Source organism: Pseudophryne corroboree, chromosome 8 (assembly GCF_028390025.1).
Source record: "Pseudophryne corroboree isolate aPseCor3 chromosome 8, aPseCor3.hap2, whole genome shotgun sequence".
Taxonomy (NCBI): domain Eukaryota; kingdom Metazoa; phylum Chordata; class Amphibia; order Anura; family Myobatrachidae; genus Pseudophryne; species Pseudophryne corroboree.
This window is the reverse complement of record NC_086451.1, coordinates 448,065,670-448,090,884: the sequence shown is the minus strand read 5'-3', so window position 1 is coordinate 448,090,884 and position 25,215 is coordinate 448,065,670. Positions and strand designations below refer to the sequence as shown.

Sequence of the window (25,215 nt, the reverse complement as noted above, 5' to 3'; positions counted from 1 at the left end):
AGGTGACACCACACATTATATACACTGTATCTATATACCTGTATCACATTTATATTACACCTCATCATACATCCCTATCAGTTATACTGGTCATTTCTCATGTGTCTCATTACATTATACTGTCCTGTACTCAGTGGTGTAACAATGGGAGAGAGGAGAAGAGAGGTGACATCACACATTATATACACTGTATCTATATACCTGTATCACATTTATATTACACCTCATCATACATCCCTATCAGTTATACTGGTCATTTCCTCATGTGTCTCATTACATTATACTGTCCTGTACTCAGTGGTGTAACAATGGGAGAGAGGAGAAGAGAGGTGACACCACACATTATATACACTGTATCTATATACCTGTATCACATTTATATTACACCTCATCATACATCCCTATCAGTTATACTGGTCATTTCCTCATGTGTCTCATTACATTATACTGTCCTGTACTCAGTGGTGTAACAATGGGAGAGAGGAGAAGAGAGGTGACACCACACATTATATACACTGTATCTATATACCTGTATCACATTTATATTACACCTCATCATACATCCCTATCAGTTATACTGGTCATTTCCTCATGTGTCTCATTACATTATACTGTCCTGTACTCAGTGATGTAACAATGGGAGAGAGGATCTGGAGAAGAGAGGTGACACCACACATTATATACACTGTATCTATATACCTGTATCACATTTATATTACACCTCATCATACATCCCTATCAGTTATACTGGTCATTTCCTCATGTGTCTCATTACATTATACTGTCCTGTACTCAGTGGTGTAACAATGGGAGAGAGGATCTGGAGAAGAGAGGTGACACCACACATTATATACACTGTATATACCTGTATCACATTTATATTACACCTCATCATACATCTCTATCAGTTATACTGGTCATTTCCTCATGTGTCTCATTACATTATACTGTCCTGTACTCAGTGGTGTAACAATGGGAGAGAGGAGAAGAGAGGTGACACCACACATTATATACACTGTATCTATATACCTGTATCACATTTATATTACACCTCATCATACATCCCTATCAGTTATACTGGTCATTTCCTCATGTGTCTCATTACATTATACTGTCCTGTACTCAGTGGTGTAACAATGGGAGAGAGGAGAAGAGAGGTGACACCACACATTATATACACTGTATCTATATACCTGTATCACATTTATATTACACCTCATCATACATCCCTATCAGTTATACTGGTCATTTCCTCATGTGTCTCATTACATTATACTGTCCTGTACTCAGTGGTGTAACAATGGGAGAGAGGAGAAGAGAGGTGACACCGCACATTATATACACTGTATCTATATACCTGTATCACATTTATATTACACCTCATCATAAATCCCTATCAGTTATACTGGTCATTTCCTCATGTGTCTCATTACATTATACTGTCCTGTACTCAGTGGTGTAACAATGGGAGAGAGGAGAGGAGAGGTGACACCACACATTATATACACTGTATCTATATACCTGTATCACATTTATATTACACATCATCATACATCCCTATCAGTTATACTGGTCATTTCCTCATGTGTCTCATTACATTATACTGTCCTGTACTCAGTGGTGTAACAATGGGAGAGAGGAGAAGAGAGGTGACACCACACATTATATACACTGTATCTATATACCTGTATCACATTTATATTACACCTCATCATACATCCCTATCAGTTATACTGGTCATTTCCTCATGTGTCTCATTACATTATACTGTCCTGTACTCAGTGCTGTAACAATGGGAGAGAGGAGAAGAGAGGTGACACCACACATTATATACACTGTATCTATATACCTGTATCACATTTATATTACACCTCATCATACATCCCTATCAGTTATACTGGTCATTTCCTCATGTGTCTCATTACATTATACTGTCCTGTACTCAATGATGTAACAATGGGAGAGAGGATCTGGAGAAGAGAGGTGACACCACACATTATATACACTGTATCTATATACCTGTATCACATTTATATTACACCTCATCATACATCCCTATCAGTTATACTGGTCATTTCCTCATGTGTCTCATTACATTATACTGTCCTGTACTCAGTGGTGTAACAATGGGAGAGAGGATCTGGAGAAGAGAGGTGACACCACACACTAAAAGCCGGGTACACATTAGACAATATGCTCCATGAGCGATATCGTCAGTGTTTGCCCTTAAACTCAAGGGCAAATGACATGGGGGGTAATTCAGAGTTGATCGCAACAGCAAATTTGATAGCAGCTGGGCAAAACCATGTGCACTGCAGGGGGAAAGGGGGCAGATGTAACATGTGCAGAGAGAGTTAGATTTGGATGGGTTATTTTGTTTCTGTGCAGGGTAAATACTGGCTGCTTTATTTTTACACTGCAATTTAAATTTCAGTTTGAACACACCCCACCCAAATCTAACTCTCTCTGCACGTTACATCTGCCCCACCCCTGCAGTGCACATAGGTGGTCATTCCGAGTTGTTCGCTCGTTGCCAATTTTCGCTATGCTGCGATTTGCTGCTAAATGCGCATGTGCATGGTACGCAGCGCGCATGCGCTTAGTTATTTAACTAAAAACTTAGCAGTTTTGCTGTTGTTCGTGCGGCGCATTTCAGTCGCACTGTTGATCGGTGAGTGATTGACAGGAAAGGGGCGTTTCTGGGTGGTAACTGAACGTTTTCCGGGAGAGTGCTAAAAAACTCAGGCGTGCCAGGGAAAAACGCAGGAGTGGCAGGAGAAACGGGGGAGTGGCTGGCCGAACGCAGGGGGTGTTTGTGACGTCAAACCAGGAAATAAACGGACTGAGGTGATTGCAATCTGTGAGTAGGTCTGGAGCTACTCAGAAACTGCAAGGAATTATTTATTAGCAGTTCTGCTAATCTTTCGTTCGCTATTCTGCTAAGCTAAGATACACTCCCAGAGGGCGGCGGCCTAGCGTGTGCACTGCTGCTAAAAGCAGCTAGCGAGCGAACAACTCAGAATGAGTTTTGCCCAACTGCTAACAAATTTGCTGCTGTGATCAGGTCTGAATTAGGCCCAAGTTCAGTGTGTATGCGATAATATCGCTCAGTGACATCATCCTGCCACAACCCGAGCATGTCGTCAGACTGACCTGCATGTTCGGACGATAGGCGATATCACCAAAAACCCATAGGAGCGCGTATCGTTAACATGGACGATTATTATAATGATATGTCGTTGTCATCCACATCGTTAGACAATCGACTAGTGCAGCCGTGGCAAACCTGTGACACAGAAGGATCCTGGAGACATAATGGGGGAGCTGACTGGAGTGACACAATGGAGAGCTGGCTGGAGTGACAAAGGATAATCCTGGCAGGAGAGACACAATGGGGAGCTGACTGGAGTGACACATTGACACATGGGGGAGCTGGCTGGAGTGACACAGGAGGGTACTAGCAGGAGTGACACATTGACACATGGGGTAGCTGGCTGGAGTGACACATGGAGGAGTTGAAGTGTATTATGGGAATATGGCTTCTTCAATATATTTTATGTGGATCTGGATTTTTACATTATTTTATGTGGGAGTGTCTTTTTCAATGTATTTTATGTTGATTCTGGCTTTAAAATGCATTTTATGTGGATCTGGCATTTTCATTGTCCTTTATACCAGGGGTGTGGCCTAGCAGGCACAAGGTCACACCCGATTTTTGCACATGCAACTTCGGCTTGATGTCGGCTCTTTGACGTACCTAACAAGGGGGGTAATTCCAAGTTGATCGCAGTAGGAAATGTTTTAGCAGTTGGGCAAAACCATGTGCACTGCAGGGGAGGCAGATATAACATGTGCAGAGAGAGTTAGATTTGGGTGGGTTATTTTGTTTCTGTGCAGGGTAAATACTGGCTGCTTTAATACACTGCAATTTAGATTGCAGATTGAACACACCCCACCCAAATCTAACTCTCTCTGCACATGTTACATCTGCCTCCCCTGCAGTGCACATGGGGCCTAATTCCAAGTTGATCGCAGCAGGAAATTTTTTAGCAATTGGGCAAAACCATGTGCACTGCAGGGGGGGAGGATATAACATTTGCAGAGAGAGTTAGATTTGAGTGGGTTATTTTGTTTCTGTGCAGGGTAAATACTGGCTGCTTTATTTTTACACTGCAATTTAGATTTCAGTTTGAACACACCACACCCAAATTTAACTTTCTCTGCACATGTTATATCTGCCCCTCCTGCAGTGCACATGGTATTGCCCAGCTGCTAACACATTTGATGCTGCGATCAACTCAGAATTAGGCGCATGGGCCCTCATTCCGAGTTGTTCGCTCTGTATTTTTCATCGCATCGCAGTGAGAATCCGCTTAGTGCGCATGCGCAATGTTCGCACTGCGACTGCGCCAAGTAACTTTGCTATGAAGAAAGTAATTTTACTCACGGCTTTTTCATCGCTCCGGCGATCGTAATGTGATTGACAGGAAATGGGTGTTACTGGGCGGAAGCACGGCGTTTTAGGGGCGTGTTGCTGAAAACGCTACCGTTTCCGGAAAAAACGCAGGAGTGGCCGGAGAAACGGTGGGAGTGCCTGGGCGAACGCTGGGTGTGTTTGTGACGTCAACCAGGAACGAAAAGCACAGAACTGATCGCACAGGCAGAGTAAGTCTGAAGCTACTCTAAAACTGCTACGAGGTTTGTGATCGCAATATTGCGAATACATCGGTCGCACTTTTAAGAAGCTAAGATACACTCCCAGTAGGCGTAGGCTTAGCGTGTGTAACTCTGCTACATTCGCCTTGCGAGCGAACAACTCGGAATGAGGGCCATGGTTTTGCCCAATTGCTAACAAAATTCCTGCTGCGATCAACTCAGAATTACCCCCAAGATTTTTGTCTCTTTGTCTCTGACTAGTTGACCACCCCTGGTCTAGTGTGTACTCATCCTAAGGGAAGATACACATAGGCTGCAATCCATCCCTGTGTACCACATGCAAAACATAAGAATAAAATCGATCTGCTCCAATTTTCCCACTGAATATGTTTACTAAATATGCCCCGTAGTGAGTGAGTGGAAGCAGGAGAGAGACTCGCACCAATGAGTGAGTGAGCTGCAGTCAGTGTACTCCCTGCCTCCATCCTCCCAGGATCACATGTAGACACAGCGCTCTCACATGAGGAACACTGAGTGACAGTCAGTAGATCGTTCTATGTAACATCTGTCTCTCTTTCTCCCTCTCAGTTCGCCCACAGGTGAAGGTCACAGGTCACCGGTCAGGCGAGGTCACAAAGCTTCACTGTCAAGTGTACGGGTTTCACCCCCGATCTGTGGATGTGAAGTGGATGAGGAATGGGACAGACGAGGTTCCCTCAGATGAAGCTAAAAAGATCCTCCCCCATCCTGATGGCACCTATCAGACCAGAGTCTCCGTGGAAGTCTTTCTCAGGGATGAGGACACTTACTCCTGTTATGTGGATCACAGCAGCCTGGAGGAGTCACTGAATGTCCTGTGGGGTGAGTGATAGCTGTACTTGGCAATGTTAGAGTAAGTGTGAATTGAAGGCCGGTGCTTACATTCTATATTGTTTTCAGTTATCAGAAGAGATGAATCCTATCTCTGTGTCTCACTATATTTAAAATGCACATTTCATGCAAGTGTAGCAGAGAATCCCTCTGGAATATCCTCCCAACTGTAATGGTCTTCTGTCTAGTTTAATACTAAGTAGCCCCTTCATTGGTGGTAAGGCTGTCACTGTTCTACAAGTCATGAGTAACTGAAATTGAAATTTCCCTAGCTTAGATAGAATCCCCATAGCGAGGAGTATAAATAAGAATGATGCCTTCCAAAGTGGTGTCCGAGCCACCTGCCAAAGCACAAGAGTAATGTCCAAACCATTTGCCAAAATACAAATGGTGCAACAAATTCTCCATCAGGGTGAACCTCTCAGAAATACGTCTATTAATAAGATTGTTGAGTTTGTAGCATACTTGACTACCCTCCCGGAAAATCGCGTGGTCCTCCCGGCCTCCCCCCCCCCGGAAAGTGAAATGAACTCAATCCAGGAGAGGAAATTCTGAGCAACGTCATACCACACATACAGCACCATGCTAACTAAAGATGGACACAACTTGAGGGTACAGTCCTGACACATGTAGGGAAGGGGCTGAATGTCCCTGATCTCTTCACATGATCTCAGGCAAATCACTGGCGTAACTGTGGTCTGCAGGGGAGGGGTCCTGGGGTGCACACCGGTAATGAGAGGTGCGACCCTGCGGAGACCTTTCAGTAGAACAGCATACAAAGACAAAGCATGCAGGTGCACAATTCAAGCATTACCAATTTATTAATAATAATCATTGCAATAAAATTTTGCATTTTAAGCGAGGTTCTTCGCATAGTTATGGCCATAAGTAACGGCTTGCCCACCGCATCCAGGTGACCTCGTTAGTCTGGCAAGTCCCTAACATTTTGGGGGTTACAAATCTAGGGTGCGGGACCCTCCAAAAATGAAGCAGCTGAGTGACCCCAGGGCAACACAAAAGTGAAAAGATATATAGTGAAAAAGTGAAAATAGGTTAGTGAGGGAGGCTGCTGAAAACAGCAGGGGTAAATTAGTGAGAGGTAATGAAGTGAGAGATAAAGTAGTGAGAGGTAAAGTAGTGAAAAGTGAAGGAAGGAAATGAGTTACATTGAAGCAAAACACACAATAGGGATGAAAGTAAATATGAAAATAAGTGTTAATATGTTGCTCCTGAGGCAAAACAGCCACAACAGTCCAGGGGGACCCACAGCCCGGAAATGCACCCCCATCTGATAATCCAATATACATTTGTGCGGGACTCACCTTGCTCTGTATGCAGTCTAAGAAATGTCAGGAACCTAATTAAAACCAATATATAGGACAGGGGTGTGTGGTCTGCACCAAAAGGCAATGGGAATTCCTGCCATACCCCCCTCTCCGAAAGAAGGGTGTCAGAAATTAGGCTTTTCGAAACTAGAAAGAGGCAACAACCAAAACAGTTACTGGGATCATTATCTTTATAAAGGTCATAGGGCAGATGTTTAAATTCTCACTTGAAGCTAATCTGAAGTCGCCTGTTCAATTCTGGTGTTTTCACAAATGTTTCCCAATTAAGGCAAATGTGTGGAAAATGATGTTTTGTGTGTGATATGTGCTGTGGTTTGCATGTCTTGAATGGGAGAGAACCTGTAAATGATACACTGTGGTTCCAGGGAATGAGCCTTTTGCTGCGAGGATGTAACTGTGCACATCTTGGTTATGTGGGATTCTCAGCCCCTTCTACCAATGAGCAAGTAGAACAACCTTGTTGTAAAAGTTTATAGGGCTAAGCAGGACCTAAAGTGGTGTATAAGTGACAATTAGTGGGTCCACATCTCCAGCAATCACCACAGATGGCTGTAAAAGCTTTATGTACAGTATATGTGCGCAGATCTCACCCCATCGGAGATGTAAGTATGCCATCAGGTTTGTGCACATCCTGGATGAAAACCTGCTCCAGAGCGCTCTTGACCTCAGACTGGGGCGACGGTTTATCTTTCAGCAGGACAACAACCCTCAGCATTCAGCCAAGATATCAAAGGAGTGGCTTCAGGACAACTCTGTAAATGTCCTTGAGTGGCCTAGCCAGAGCCCAGACTTGAATCCGATTGAACATCTCTGGAGAGATCTGAAAATGGCTGTGCACCGACGCTTCCCATCCAACCTGATGGAGCTTGAGAAGTGCTGCAAAGAGGAATGGGCGAAACTGCCCAAAGATAGGTGTGCCAAGCTTGTGGCATCATATTCAAAAAGACTTGAGGCTGTAATTGCTGCCAAAGGTGCATCAACAAAGTATTGAACAAAGGCTGTGAATACTTATGTACATGTGATTTCTTAGTTTTGTATTTTTAATAAATTAGCAAAAATCTCCCAAACAACTTTCACATTGTCATTATGGGGTACTGTGTGTGGAATTTTGAGGGACAAATTACTTTATTCCAGCTTGGAATAGGGCTGTAACATAACAAAATGTGGAAAAAGTGAAGCGCTGTGAATACTTTCTGGATGCACTGTAGCATTTCCAAACGGTTTCTTGTATGAAATGAATGACAAGAAATACTTACTGACATATACATGGCAGCGTGTAAGTAATCAGAAATGAATAGAGGCCCTCATTCCGAGTTGTTCGCTCGCAAGGCGATTTCAGCAGAGTTACACACGCTAAGCCGCCGCCTACTGGGAGTGAATCTAAACTTCTTAAATGTGCGACCGATGTATGCGCAATATTGCGATCACTAACGAGTTAGCAGTTTTAGAGTAACTCCAGACTTACTCTGCCTGTGCGATCAATTCAGTGCTTTTCGGTCCCGGCTGACGTCATAAACACACCCAGCGTTCGCCCAAGCACTCCCACCGTTTCTCCGGACACGCCTGCGTTTTTTCCGGAAACGGTAGCGTTTCCAGCCACACGCCCCTAAAACGCCGTACATCCGCCCAGTAACACCCATTTCCTGTCAATCACAATGCGTTCTCCGGAGCGACGAAAAAGCCGTGAGTAAAAATACTTTCTTCATAGTAAAGTTACTTGGCGCATGCGCAGTGCGAACATTACGCATGCGCACTAAGAGAATTCTCACTGCGATGCGATGAAAAATACCGAGCGAACAACTCGGAATGAGGGCCAGTGTAACATTTCTATGCAATGTAAAGTAGAGAGTGGTTTCCTGCTGACATCACATTTAGGATCTGCCACATTACTCGTCTGTGTATTATGTATTCCTAAATCTTACAGTTAGAGATGTGCGCAGACCCCAAAGTTTTGGTGTTGATTCTAAATCACCACCCTCAAATGTTTTGAGATTGGTTTTGGGTTTTATGTTGGATCTGAATTTCTTTAAAAATCAATAAAAACAGCTAAAATCATGTAACTTGGACCTGTTTTTGGGCCTGATTCAGAGATGGATGGAATTGCAGAGCTGCACACAAACAGTTTTGCAATTCCATCCATCAAAATTCAAATGCAGCAGGAGGTGTCTATATGAAACACCCACTGCATTGCATTTGCCATCCGAGTGCAGCGTTCGTGACCATCGTGGATCCTGGCAGCTTGCGAGCCGAGGAAATATGCGTGCAGCCACGAAGATCTAACACGTCCCCATTTCTGGGAATGCTGGCCAAGAGTGCCCCCTTTCCGCCTCCCAAACACAGCAGCTTGTCAATCAAGCTACGGTGGAAGACGTTGCGTGTGGACTAGGAGTTGGAGTGCTTCACATGCGCAGGAACCCCGAGGTTCTGTTCTTGGACCTCTCCTTTTCTGTATCTATACATCCTCTTTAGGTGAGATCATTAGTTCTTTTGACTTCCAATATCATCTCTATGCTGATGATGCTCAAATCTACCTTTCCCCTCTGACCTCTCCACCTCTCCTCAATCTTATTGCCAGCTATCTCTCTACTATCTCTTCTTGGATATCACAGTGCTCTCTTAAATTTAATATTTCTAGACTAAGCTGATCATCTTCCCTCCCTCCCGCATAACCACCTCCCACAATTTCATTATCTATTGATGGCACCACTATCTCCTCTAGCCCCCAAGTGCGCTGTTTTGGAGTAATCCTTGACTCCTCCCTCTCCTTCAAACCACACATTCAGCACCTCTCGCAAACCTGCCGTTTTCATCTAAAAAACATTTCCAAGATCAGACCCTTTCTGAACCAGGATGCTACTAAGACCCTCATCCACTCACTGGTCATCTCCAGACTGGACTACTGTAATCTCCTCCTATCTGGCCTTCCTGACAAATGTCTCTCTCTACACCAATCTGTCATCACTGCTGCTGCCTGGCTCATCTTCCTCTCCAAATATACTATGTCCGCCTCCCCTTGCAGGGTGTAGTACGGTATGCCGGCCCCTGGGGCCCCGGCGACCAGCATACCGGCGCCGGGAGCCCAACCACCGGCATACCGACAGAGCGGCGAGCGCAAAGGAGCCCCTTGTGGGCTTGTTGCGCTCGCCACGCGCACCACACTATTTTATTCTCCCTCCAGGGGGGTCGTGGACCCCCACGAGGGAGAATAGGTGTCGGTATGTCGGGTGTCGGGATTCTGGCGCCAGTATACTGTGCGCCGGGATCCCGACATTCGGCATACTGAAGACCACCCCCCTCTCTTACAAGCCCTACCCTGGCTGCCCTTCCCCTTCAGAACCCAACTCAAGCTTCTCACACTTACAAAGCCCTCCCCCACTCCACTCCCATTTACATCTCTGACCTTATCTCCCTTCACACTCCTGCCACCCTTTTCGCTCCACAAATGCCCGCCGCCTCTCCTCCCAACTGATTACCTCCTCCCTTTCCTGCCTCCAAGATTTTGGCCATGGTGCTCCCTACCTCTGGAATTCTCTAACTCTCCCCATGTGACTCTCCAACTCTCTATAAAACTTTAAATGGGCTCTCAAGACCCACTTCTCATCAAACCCAGCCAGATCTTCTACTAACCTTATGTTCCATGTTCACTTCTACCCCAGCTGTGTCACCCCTGTATGTTCTCCTCTCCCCTTCAGCATGTAAGCTCTCACAAGCAGGGCCCTCTCCCCTCATGTGATTGTCCTTCTCTTATTTAAACTATCTTTTACTCCCTACAGCGGCACCTAACCCTCAGTTTCTGCCACCCTGATGCTTATTTCAGTGTCCTGTCCCCTGGTGCAGAAATGTTTACATACCTGGTACTTGTCCTGCATTGTCTTGTACTGTAAGTCGTTGTTTTCTTGCTTTGTTCATTTATTTATGTACGCAGTTGGGTGCTGCGGAACCCTTGTGGTGCCATATAAATAAATAAATAAACAATAATAATAATAATAATAATTATAATAATAAAAACTTCCTATCAATTTTGCCCACCGCACCATACACTCTCCTGAGTGAAATGGCAGCTGCAATCACAAGGTAGGGATTTACATACAATCCAAAGATTGTATAGATTAGTTTTTGTATATCACAGTTCTAAACTCGAAGGGAAGACCTAACTCGGAACTCAGTCCCCTCGGATCCCCAAAGTTCAGGTGTTCTCGGTTTTCATCAAAACTGAACCACTTATCTCTACTTACAGTATGTCAGTATGGTGACTTGGGCGGTACACCTGTCAAACCAAAACGCAGGTGTCCTAAGGCAAGCTCAGGGCAGATAGAAACCTCCCGTTGAGCAGATGGGCACTATAGACATACACAGCTGCAGACACATTACATACACTGTCCCCGGCTGATTGCAGTATAGTCATACACAGCTGCAGACACATTACATACACTGTCCCCGGCTGATTGCAGTATAGACATACACAGCTGCAGACACATTACATACACTGTCCCCGGCTGATTGCAGTATAGACATACACAGCTGCAGACACACATTACATACACTGTCCCCATCTGATTGTAGTATAGTCATACACAGCTGCAGACACACATTACATACACTGTCCCCGGCTGATTGCAGTATAGTCATACACAGCTGTAGACACACATTATATACACTGTCCCCGGCTGATTGCAGTATAGTCATACACAGCTGCAGACACACATTACATACACTGTCCCCGGCTGATTGCAGTATAGTCATACACAGCTGCAGACACACATTACATACACTGTCCCCGGCTGATTGTAGTATAGTCATACACAGCTGTAGACACACATTACATACACTGTCCCCAGCTGATTGTAGTATAGTCATACACAGCTGCAGACACACATTACATACACTGTCCCCTGCTGATTGCAGTATAGTCATACACAGCTGCAGACACACATTACATACACTGTCCCCGGCTGATTGCACTATAGTCATATACAGCTGCAGACACACATTACATACGCTGTCCCCGGCTGATTGTAGTATAGTCATACACAGCTGCAGACACACATTACATACACTGTCCCCGGCTGATTGCAGTATAGTCATACACAGCTGCAGACACACATTACATACACTGTCCCCGGCTGATTGCACTATAGTCATACACATCTGCAGACACACATTACATACACTGTCCCCGGCTGATTGCAGTATAGTCATACACAGCAGCAGACACACATTACATACGCTGTCCCCGGCTGATTGCAGTATAGTCATACACAGCAGCAGACACACATTACATACGCTGTCCCCGGCTGATTGCAGTATAGTCATACACAGCTGCAGACACATTATATACACTGTCCCCTGCTGATTGCAGTATAGTCATACACAGCTGCAGACACATTACATACACTGTCCCCGGCTGATTGCAGTATAGTCATACACAGCTGCAGACACACATTACATACACTGTCCCCGGCTGATTGCAGTATAGTCATACACAGCTGCAGATACACATTGCATACACTGTCCCCTGCTGATTGCAGTATAGTCATACACAGCTGCAGACACACGTTACATACGCTGTCCCCGGCTGATTGCAGTATAGTCATACACAGCTGCAGACACACATTACATACACTGTCCCCGGCTGATTGCAGTATAGTCATACACAGCTGCAGACACACATTACATACACTGCCCCCGGCTGATTGCAGTATAGTCATACACAGCTGCAGACACACATTACATACACTGCCCCCGGCTGATTGCAGTATATTCATACACATCTGCAGACACACATTACATACGCTGTCCCCGGCTGATTGCAGTATAGTCATACACAGCTGCAGACACACATTACATACACTGCCCCCGCCTGATTGCAGTATAGTCATACACAGCTGCAGACACACATTACATACACTGCCCCCGGCTGATTGCAGTATAGTCATACACAGCTGCAGACACACATTACATACACTGTCCCAGGCAGATTGCAGTATAGTCATACACAGCTGCAGACACACATTACATACGCTGTCCCCGGCTGATTGCAGTATAGTCATACACAGCTGCAGACACACATTACATACACTGTCCCCGGCTGATTGCAGTATAGTCTGTCAAAGTCAGAAAAATATCACGCTGCACGTTGCCATATATTCACCTCATGCGCTTGCCCGCTGCACATGCACTTTCACTGGCGTGCGTGCACATACTCGCAAATGCGTGACGGCGCCTCTACGGGCGTGCGCTCGAGCGCATGGTATGTGCACTTACGGCAGAGTTTGTGTGCGTCTAGCGAGCAACTCTATCGCTCCTTAATAAATCCATATAGCAGGTTTTATAGGTAATGTTCCCCTTAGTGATAACTGTAAGTTTGTTTAAAGTGACTTGCTCATGGACATAGGAATCCCTCTTTTCGTGATACAAAGGGTCTGTCTAAGGTTGAACAGTGGTGTCTGGTACCTAACCGAAGAGTATTTTAATAGCAACAATCCGGTGTTGGTTAGGTATAGATTAAACGCTCCTGCATATAGTTATGGCCATTAGTAATTTCTGGACATATCCTATATTTGCAGTTCATTATCCATGCGGCCGGAATCCGGAGATTCCCTCCCACCTGAGCTGTTTGTAATAGTCACAGCCCACCTGTTCAAATCCACCTATGACCTTTTGTTATAGTGCAGAGAGACATTCCTGTGTCCAATGAACAATAAGGTTGTAGGGCCCTTTGAAGTACACTGTATGTTGTGTATATAAGGGTCACTGTCCCCAGACCGGCCAGTACTCTCTCTTCAACAGTTATCGCTGATAATTGGAGGACTGGATTCCGGTTGCGCCTGCGAGTGTTCCCCGTATGGTATGTTTCTCTGTTGCCACTTTGTTACCCGTATAATCTTAGCCATTCACACTTAGTCTATGTATTAGTAGTTGCGATCGTTCTCTATTGTGTATATTTCTGTCTAGATATTCTGTTAGAATTATATGTTAGTTTGTAGTGTATGACTTGTGAACTGTTTTACCTTTTTCGATATAACTAAAAGCTTGTTAGTAAAGGTGTTGGATCCTTAGCACGGTATTGTGTGTTCATTACATTACAGAGGGTAATAGGAGCGTCTCGATCGCTCAAACAGCTTTAGTATTAACAAGGTTAAGCAGCGTTATATCGCTGCAGTGTTTCAGTACAAGGTTTACAGCATAAGAGTATCCTTTCTGTGTGTTACATACAAGGTTTACCGATTGTCATCTTGTGAGCGTCTGCGCCGCTCGTGATCTCCTCGTGGTCCCGAGCGTCCGCTACGCTGGTAGCGTATCATTACGGTAGTCGGCAGCCTATAGCGTGCTTGACTCTACGCATTAAGCCGTGAGCGAACGTGCCGCTCATGCGTCTCGACCACGGCTAAGCGTCTGCTACGCTAAGTGCGTACCCTTACGGTACCACATACGCCAATAGCATACTGAGTCTCTTACCCATCCATAGTGAATTTTATAAGGTAATCAAATCGACTTTATCAATTGAGGGCCCGTCCGTCCTCCACACATCCACGCTGTCGAAAGCACACGTTATCTGCCAGCAAGGGCGGGAAGGCAGTAGTACTGGCTAGATAAGCGTCTGTTTCGCTACGCTGTCGGAGTGCTGGGGTGGAATCCGGAACCGGAGGTAAGAACAATACGCTATTATCTTTTAAAACTGTTTATTTCTGTTTTTGCATACGCACACACGCATGCACGCACACATCTACATTGTTGCAGCTCACTTTCTTGTTGCCATTAGAATTGATTATTAGACACGTGCTGAAGAAACCTGGTGCTATTTAGTTGAGATTAAAAAGGATAATTTTTAAGGGAATAATTGTAATGGACACGCACACAGCATAGCAAATACTGTGTGGTGCACGGTAAGCGATTTCAGTTGAATATCGTTTACATTGATAGAAGCGTGTTGATTGTGTCGCTGTGGGCATATCTGCACTTTGTGCATAAGTGTCTCGGACAATGTGCGAAATCACGTACGTGACGCAAAGGCATACGCACGTGGCGTGTTTTACGCAACGGAGCGTACGGATACGCCCACTGAGACTCAAATCACACAATAACCTTGTTTAGGGTGGGCGGTATAGTACAGCCACCTGATAATAGCACACGGTTGTTCAGTTTTTCCAAAAAAGTATTAGTTAAAAGAAAACCTTTTTCTACTGCAAAACCCAGGGATTGGACTCCTACCTGTAAGAAAGGAATTTCTGTACAGAAAGATCAGGGTGTATATGAGTGAGTAGGAGTGAGTGTGGAACTTAAGGTATTATTTTTGTGAACCCACAAATCGGGATCCCGTCGGAGACCACATCAGGTGAGTGGACACTTGGTGGCGTGGGATTGGCTCACTCGCGTTAACATTGTATAAGGTAAAGGAGCAAGTAGTTTCCGCAGACAAAAGGACTGCGAGGTATTTAAGCGCAGCCCCGGGGGTTTGGCGTAGCACCCATATAGTCAAGTTAAAGCTCCGGCTGAAGGTTTCGCAGCCTAAACAACCGATTCCGCTGGTCGTAAGGCGGATAAGTAATAGTTACTTATACGCAGTGCGACTGTACCGCACGTAATTGTGTGCATTAGTTTGTTACCTTGATACCCATTAACAATTTACTGTGGGATCATAAACGCTATTTGTACATTCTAACGTGATTTGTGTAGGTGTTTGTTATTTTAAGGGAGTTTCGCTGTTCACTCAGGAAATCTCTAACAACCAATACTTACTGGGGACAGTAGCATACTCCCAACGCGCCCCAGTAAATAGAGGTTACAGGACGGAAGTGAGTGAAGGTCTGTTTGTAAGAATTCGCTAAGACAGTAATATCTGCAAACAATGGGGGCCAGTTGTTCAAAGAAGGGACATCCAACAAGGGTTCACGTTGGTAGTTGCTGGCCCAAAGGGTCCGCACGGTATATAATGTGTGAAAAATACGGATCACACACACAGGTATTATGCAAAGAATGGGAACGAATGACAGAGGATGATGGGGAGCAGTTTCCCCGGGTAGGCAGTCTGAACCCTGATGTATTGCAGAATCTAAGAAAAAGGATAGGTCTAATAAAATCTGCAAAGCAGAGGATTAGACATTATGATTGTTTACAGATATGGCAACAGGAAAGTGAAATACAACAGGAATTAGCTCAGAAAGCAAATTCCAATCCTGGTAGAAATCTGATAGCAACGGCACCACCACCATATATAGTAGGGGACAAAGTGGCTGCAGAGAATGACATGCGGGTGTACGATAAGGGTGCACTTAATCAATGTAGTAGTGATAAGATTAAGATAAAAGTAAATGCAAATGTTGATACTAACGCTAACCCATGCAATTTGTATCCTATTTTAAACTTCCCCCAGGAATACGACCAAGAAGATGAGCCCACTACGATTTCAGCTCTCTCTCTAGCGGCCACCATAAGCGATACTCCAGTGGGCACCGCCCAACCAGTAAGAGTGGCATCAAAAGCCCATAGCTCAGGGACAGGTGAGGTTGTGTCTACAGGTAAGTACGGCACTGTACAATATGCTGAAACTATTGCACCACACGCTGTAGAATCAAACCAGAGTGAAGTAATTAATCTTAACCCTGTTAGAGTAATAGCGGTCCCCAATGGTAAGACTGACACAAATGGATACACACCCATTAGGAATATTGCTATGCACTGTCCCTGGTCCCGAGCAAAATTAAGAACAATTTTGTCTGAATTTCCTGATCCCAGAAAAGATTTAGCCGCATGTCAGAGGTTCATTAAGGATCTAGGTAACTCCACTGAGCCTAACAACAAAGATTGGTGGACACTACTGCGGGCATGTCTGCCCTCTAGTATTGATCCTGTCAAGTTTATAGCTGACTGTAAACTAGATGAGGAGGTACCCCTTACAGATGAATATAATCAAGAAAATGTAACCAGAATCAATCTGCAGTTGGGAGTATACTTCCCAGCTGTAGTAAAGTGGAACAAAATATTCTCCATTAAACAAATGAAGGGGAAACTGCCCCTGACTATTTCCACAGGGCACTGGAGGAAATGGCTAAATACACTGGGATCGTGGACATTGAGGCAAATGTACACCATAGAGAGGTAGCGGTGTCCGTCTTGATGGACGGTTTAAAGGAGGTATTAAGGAGTAGAGTACAAACTACTCAACCTAACTGGAGAGGTATGTCGGTGGCCGCCTTAAGAGAGACTGCTGTTGGGCACGACAGGAACATCACAAGACGCAGGGAGTCACAGAGTGATAGACTGATGGCAATAAGTATCCAGGCCCTTACAACAAGGCCGCCACAGTCCCGATCACAGACCCCCGGTGGTAAGCCGCATGTGGTAAAATGTTACAATTGTAACAGGGAAGGACATTTTGCACGTAACTGTACAAATAACTCACATAATGCACATAAAAACCCTAGACAACGACATGACATACGAAATTGGGATCAAGGACCGCAGAGACGGAGTTATGAGCCACACGCAGGGGAAACAAGAAGGTATCCCCCAAAAAGAGACTGGCAAGTCTCTGATAATACCCATTTACACCCTTCACAGGTAATAGCTGCCACTGCAATGCAGGGAGGTCACCATGCACCATAGGGGTGTGGTCACACCTGTAATCTGCAGCCAGTGAAATTGATTGCGAGTCTTGGAAGTGAACCCGAGGTCACAATTGATGTAGCTGGTAAATCTCTAAATTTCCTTGTAGATACGGGGGCGGCCAAGTCAGTGATAAATTCGACCGTGGGCATGAGAACCACTGGTAAAACAATTCCAGCCATGGGAGTAACAGGATTAGTACGACAATACCCTTTAAGCAAACCAACAGAGGTTACGATAGGGCCTTTGCATACCAAGCATTCTTTTCTGCTGGCTGCATCGGCTCCGACTAATCTCTTAGGGAGAGATTTACTGTGCAAAATGGGATGCGTCATATATTGTACTCCTGAAGGTGTGTTCTTGGACATACCCGAAAACCACGCTCAGGAAGCGCAAGATATGTTAGACTCCCCAACAAGATTAATGTCACACACTGTTATTGTAAATAGTTGTCCGTCCAGGGTAGAAGAAATGACTTCCCAGATGCCGGAGTCACTTTGGACCAAGGACGGACAAGACACTGGATTGATGGCAAACGTAGCCCCAGTAGTTGTGCAAGTAAAAGATGGTAGGATAGCTCCAAAAATCCCACAGTACCCTCTGAAGCCAGAGGTGGAGTTAGGAGTTTACCCTGTAATAGAGCGCTTGCTACAACAGGGCATTCTGGTAAGGACGTCCAGCACTGCCAATAGCCCCATCTTCCCTGTTAAAAAGAGTGGGGGGAGGGGTTACAGATTAGTACAGGATCTAAGAGGGGTCAACAAAATAGTTGAGAGTCAATTCCCCGTAGTGCCAAATCCAGCTGTTATCCTTATGCAAATCCCTCCTACTGCCAAATTTTTCACTGTGATTGACCTCTGCTCCGCTTTCTTCTCGGTACCTCTGCACCCTGACAGTCAATACTTATTTGCATTCACATACAGAGGAGTTCAATACACATGGACTCGATTACCACAAGGTTTCATAGACAGTCCAAGTATTTTCTCACAGGCCCTGCATGATTGTTTACAGTCTTTCCAACCAGAGAGTGGATCAATATTGATACAGTATGTGGATGATTTACTACTGTGTTCAGATTCACTGGAAGCGCCCCTGAAAGATACGAAACAGCTCCTGTTTCATCTTTCAGACACAGGACACAAAGTTTCCAAAGACAAGTTACAATTATGCCAGGACCGGGTGAAATATTTGGGACACTGTCTGACACAAGGACTGAGACACCTCACCGCTGATAGAATTCAAGCAATTCATGACATGACCCTGCCACAAACCCAGCAACAGATTAGAACGTTTTTAGGAATGTGTGGGTATTGCCGTAACTGGATCCCAGCTTTTTCCATATTGGCCTTGCCATTGCAGGAGATGGTTTCCTCAAACAAATCTGATCGGATTTCGCACACAGACGAATCTGAGATGGCATTTGAGAGACTTAAACAGTGCCTAACGCAGGCACCGGCATTGGGTATGCCAGACTATGGGAAACCCTTTGAGCTGTACGGAACAGAGTGCTTGGTGCGCAGCAGGTGTCCTAACCCAGAAGCATGGTGATGCCAGCAGGCCGGTAGCTTACTACAGCGCTCAGCTAGATACGGTAGCGCGATCCCTCCCCACATGCTTGCGAAGTGTTGCAGCGATAGCATTGCTAGTTACAAAAAGCGAAGATGTAGTGCTAGGACACAACCTCACAATTCATACGCCACATGCAGTGTCAGCCTTGCTGAATTCTGCACAAACCAGGCACGTCTCATCAGCGCGGTTTACAAGATGGGAATTGGCATTGATGGCCCCCGTAAACATTACCATAAAGAGATGCAGCGCATTAAATCCTGCAACGTATCTCCCAGGTGTGCCTGGACAGGCACAAAGGGTGGAGGATGAGAGTGATGGGGAAGGAGGATTTAATACAGGGGATGACACGCATGATTGTATGGAATATTTGACCCAAAATTTCACGGCAAGGCCTGACATCAGTGACAACCCGCTGGAAGATGTAGATTTTACCTTCTACACTGACGGTAGTTGTCACAGACAGACGGACTCAGGAGACTTGTGTACTGGATACGCAGTCGTAGATGACCAAGGCACCATAGAAGCAGAACCGCTAGGCCCACCTCACTCAGCCCAGGTTGCTGAACTGGTTGCCCTAACCAGAGCATGTGAATTGGCTAAGGGAAAGTCAGCCAATATCTACACAGATTCTAGGTACGCCTTCGGAGTAGTCCATGATTTCGGAGCCCTATGGCGCCTCAGAAATTTCATGACGGCAGCTGGCACACCCATAGCGCATGCAACCCACATCAAAAGACTTCTAACAGCGATACAGGAACCCAACATGGTGGCTGTTATCAAGTGTAAAGCTCACACGTATAGCCAAGACCCGGTATCACTGGGTAACAGTCGAGCAGACGAAGCTGCTAAATTAGCAGCCGGTACCCCCAGACAAACAGACATCACACAACTGATGGTATTTAATACTGTAAACACACAGAAATTGTGTGAAATGCAAAACTTGTGTTCCCCACAGGAGAAGGCAGTTTGGAGGTCAAAAGGATATGGCCAGGATTCCTCAGGACTCTGGACAGATGGACAGGGTAAACCAGTGGCACCCAGAGCATACCTTCCAAGTTTAGCAGAAGCGGCACATGGGCTGACTCATCTAGGCAAGGAAGGAATGTGTAAGTTGGTAAGAGCTTACTGGTGCTTCCCAGGATTTTCTTCCCATGCGGGTAAAAGAGCAATGACATGCCTTACCTGCTTAAGGAAGAATATCGGAAAGGCAATACCGACAGAGCCATCTCATATCCCTCCAACAGATGCCCCTTTCCAGGGATTACAGATTGATTTCATACAATTGCCACCTTGTAGAAATTTAAAATATGTTTTGGTCTGTATTGATGTGTTTTCAAATTGGGTCGAAGCATTTCCTGCGGCCACAAATACCGCTGTATTTACTGCAAAGAAAATTGTGCAGGAATTTGTGTGCAGGTACGGTATCCCTAGAATCATTGAGAGTGATAGGGGTACCCACTTTACAGGTGAAGTCTTTCAAACAATGTGTAAGTTGATGGGAATTAATAGTAAGCTGCACACTCCGTACCGCCCCCAGGCGAGTGCGAAGGTGGAAAGAGTAAACGGCACTATTAAAAATAAATTAAGCAAGGTAATGACCGAAACAGGACTGTTGTGGCCTGAAGCTTTGCCAATTGTATTATACAGCATCAGAACCACTCCCAGGTCCCCTCTTAATCTGTCTCCTTTTAAAATTCTGTTTGGTCGACAACCCCATGTTATGATTAACCCCCAGGATGATTTGAAATGTAACAATGAAGTAACCGTAAAGTACTTGGTTAAGATGAGTAAGCAATTGAGGAATCAGAATGATAATCTAAAGTTGGTGATTCCTGATTTGCCAGACAGTAATTGTCATGACATTGAACCTGGGGATTATGTAATGATACGGAATTTTCTACGCTCAGGTTGCCTTATTGACAGATGGGAAGGACCATATCAAGTCTTATTGACCAGCACAACTGCTTTGAAGGTTGCCGAGAGAGAGACTTGGGTCCATACGTCTCATTGTAAAAAGGTTGCGGATCTAGAGAGGTCCCGTGACAAAGAACAGACGGTAGAGGTTGTATCACTAGAGTGTCTGTTCAGGGAAGAGTGAGACGACACCTGAGCGTTGAGAATAATAAGACCAGAAGCTTGTCGAGCCAGATTTCTTTTTCCCATTTGTTATTTTCTCCAGTTCCCACCTACCTCCTATTTCCCTTCCTCCTTCTTATTTTTTACCTTTTACTCCTCTAAGATGGACTTGCCCCAAGAGACTGTGATACGGATTTTCCTGTTGACCATGATGTTGACCAGAGCAGTCTGTTTCGGTGAGAGTACCATGGAAGTTGAGAAAGGATCTGGAATGGGTTCTGATGACCTGGATGAAGGCGTAGATTTTCAAGAACAACATAATCACAGAGTAAAGGCGAGTATCAGAAAACGATCTGGTAGCATTGACAATAGAAGAAATTGTGAAGGATTGTTAGCTGAAGAGAACTGCATCTGTAGGCACTGTGACAGTATAGTCGAGGATGGGTGTATCAAGAAATGCCAATCCAGTTTTAATATCCATATGGACCGGCATCCATTGAGTGACTATCACTCCTTAGTGGGTAAAGTGTTAAACCAGACAGATTGTTGGGTATGCTCTCAAGTACCTCAAGGTCATAGCAAATCAGGACTAGTACCATTTCCTTTAACTGTAGGAGAGGTACTTGAGCTAAGTGGTGGGAGGCCGGTGGACAGGAGGTTTAATATCTCTAGTCCTCCTAGTTTGAAGCTCCACCAATATCATGTGGATAGATCCCTAGTGTGCTTTAACATTTCCAATCCCCGAAAGCCGGGAAATTGGGAAGTGTCATGGAGTAATCAAACCATGACATTCTCACATAGAGCCGACAGATTGCCCATAGACACAGAACTTATACGCCAGATAGCCGACCATAGGAAATTCTTTCGGTATAGGTACACCTTAGGAAGTAGGATCATGCGAGTTGGAGAAGTATCACCAGGATACTGTGCACAGATCGTACAAACTGATACGTGTACTAAACAGATGGGAGAATTAGGGTTAGGAGAGTTCACATGGAAAATTTGTAATATGGTTATGTCCTACTCCGTCCCATATGTTCTCCCGATGATGCATATTTCATATGCGGGAGGAAGGCGTATAAGTGGCTTGCCCCAAACTCAGAAGGGTTATGTTATATTGGAAAAGTACTGCCTGAGGTAATGACTGTATCCCACACTAAAATGAAAGATATTCACCGTGGTGCCCAAGCTCCTTATACTCACACTCATTACGAGCACGTCGTTAAAAGGCAACTGATAGAGAAAACAGAGCATCCGGCCTCTGACCTGATCCATGAATCCACCGGGATTCAAGTCCTACTCGCGTTATATATCACTCGTACCGCCAGAGGAGTGTTAAATTATAGATATATATCTGCGCTTGCAAATTTATTAGACAATATCACTGAAATGTATGACGACACGTTCAGGTATACTGGGAGAGAGTTACAAGCCTACAAAACAGAACTGGTTAAGCATAGGATGATTCTCAATTATCTCACAGCTGTGACAGGCGGGTATTGTGTCACCTTGGCTACTCAATATGGAATAAAGTGTTGCACGTATATTACAAACAGCACTGAGGACCCGGTCGAGGTCATAGACCAAAAGATGGATGACATCTTGTAATTAAAATGGGAGTTCCGAAGGAAACACAATCTCACCCTTGCTGCTGTGGGTAATGAGCTGACCAGTTGGGTGTCATGGTTGAACCCACGAAATTGGTTCTCTGGTTTAGGAGAATGGGCCCAAGGTATTATCATGGATGTAGGGAAATTTCTTTTGTGTATTCTGGGTGTCATCATATTAATCGGTCTAATATTTAGATGCGTTCGGGTTTTAACGAAGTGTAAACGTAGTGCCCGAGTGATGAGTTTAAGAGGTGAAGATACTGTAATAACAACGACTAATTTGATTTATGACCCAACGATAGAGACAATGTTGTGATGAAAATGTGATTCCACGGTCCGTTTCTTTCACCTGTTTCTCCTTTGTTTTCCTCCAAGGTACAAAGACATCCACTTGGAAGAAGAATTTGACAACCTTTTATACAGACCACTGATGGACAATGCCATAGACCCCCAATATCCCTAGTAACTTTACATTTTACGATAGCCCAATACTTTAAAGAATGTAAGTCTATGGACATTGAGAAAGCTTTTTGCTCACCATTTATTGCAAAAGCATCGGGAGACTACAGTCAACATGTACATCGAGACAAGACACAAGACAAGACCTCAATCAACAAATGTATATTAAACTCACATAGTTTATGACTGCATTTACCATAATTGCTTCTTATCTTCATTTCTACAACCTTAAGGTAATGACACACATAGTCGATAGGGAATATAGGCACAGATATCAGCAATCACATATCCCCCCATTCATGTATCATCAACTAAAATGTGCTCCCCCATTTTTGTTACAACCAAAAGCCGAAGAGAGCTCGGTAAAGTTTGACAGCCGATCCACAGACCCTTGATACGGGATAAGAAGGAATTCAAATGTATACTTCGCAATACCTCGAAGCTTGATTTAAAACACGTACGGCACGATGATACATGACCCCTCAAACATGGATCCATACACACATGCTCCTACTATCTCACTAGGTCATACCCTTTTCCCACCTTCTTCTCTCCTCCCTTACCCAATCATAGAAATGTATTTACATATGACATATATTTTTCTCTTTTTGAACTGTTTTAAGAAGTGGCAGTTATTGGTGACTGCCAAAGGGTGGACTGTCAAAGTCAGAAAAATATCACGCTGCACGTTGCCATATATTCACCTCATGCGCTTGCCCGCTGCACATGCATTTTCTCTGGCGTGCGTGCACATACTCGCAAATGCGTGACGGCGCCTCTATGGGCGTGCGCTCGAGCGCATGGTATGTGCACTTACGGTAGAGTTTGTGTGCGTCTAGCGAGCAACTCAATCGCTCCTTAATAAATCCATATAGCAGGTTTTATAGGTAATGTTCCCCTTAGTAATAACTGTAAGTTTGTTTAAAGTGACTTGCTCATGGACATAGGAATCCCTCTTTTCGTGATACAAAGGGTCTGTCTAAGGTTGAACAGTGGTGTCTGGTACCTAACCGAAGAGTATTTTAATAGCAACAATCCGGTGTTGGTTAGGTATAGATTAAACGCTCCTGCATATAGTTATGGCCATTAGTAATTTCTGGACATATCCTATATTTGCAGTTCATTATCCATGCGGCCGGAATCCGGAGATTCCCTCCCACCTGAGCTGTTTGAAATAGTCACAACCCACCTGTTCAAATCCACCTATGACCTTTTGTTATAGTGCAGAGAGACATTCCTGTGTCCAATGAACAATAAGGTTGTAGGGCCCTTTGAAGTACACTGTATGTTGTGTATATAAGGGTCACTGTCCCCAGACCGGCCAGTACTCTCTCTTCAACAGTTATCGCTGATAATTGGAGGACTGGATTCCGGTTGCGCCTGCAGGTGTTCCCCGTATGGTATGTTTCTCTGTTGCCACTTTGTTACCCGTATAATCTTAGCCATTCACACTTAGTCTATGTATTAGTAGTTGCGATCGTTCTCTTTTGTGTATATTTCTGTCTAGATATTCTGTTAGAATTATATGTTAGTTTGTAGTGTATGACTTGTGAACTGTTTTACCTTTTTCGATATAACTAAAAGCTTGTTAGTAAAGGTGTTGGATCCTTAGCACGGTATTGTGTGTTCATTACATTACAGAGGGTAATAGGAGCGTCTCGATCGCTCAAACAGCTTTAGTATTAACAAGGTTAAGCAGCGTTATATCGCTGCAGTGTTTCAGTACAAGGTTTACAGCATAAGAGTATCCTTTCTGTGTGTTACATACAAGGTTTACTGATTGTCATCTTGTTAGCGTCTGCGCCGCTCGTGATCTCCTCGTGGTCCCGAGTGTCCGCTACGCTGGTAGCGTATCATTACGGTAGTCGGCAGCCTATAGCGTGCTTGACTCTACGCATTAAGACGTGAGCGAACGTGCCGCTCGTGCGTCTCGACCACGGCTAAGCGTCTGCTACGTTAAGTGCGTACCCTTACGGTACCACATACGCCAATAGCGTACTGAGTCTCTTACCCATCCATAGTGA

At 44.7% G+C, this 25,215-nt stretch overlaps 1 protein-coding gene across 1 annotated transcript in view; it reads left to right on the top strand.

The window, feature by feature from the left end:
* LOC134949563 (H-2 class I histocompatibility antigen, Q9 alpha chain-like) overlaps positions 1-25,215 on the top strand; it is a 101,065-nt gene that overhangs the window by 63,896 nt on the left and 11,954 nt on the right. Inside the window, exon 4 of the mRNA XM_063938221.1 lies at positions 5,245-5,517. Coding sequence (XP_063794291.1) covers positions 5,245-5,517 — 273 coding nt within the window. The remainder of the gene's footprint in view (positions 1-5,244; positions 5,518-25,215) is intronic.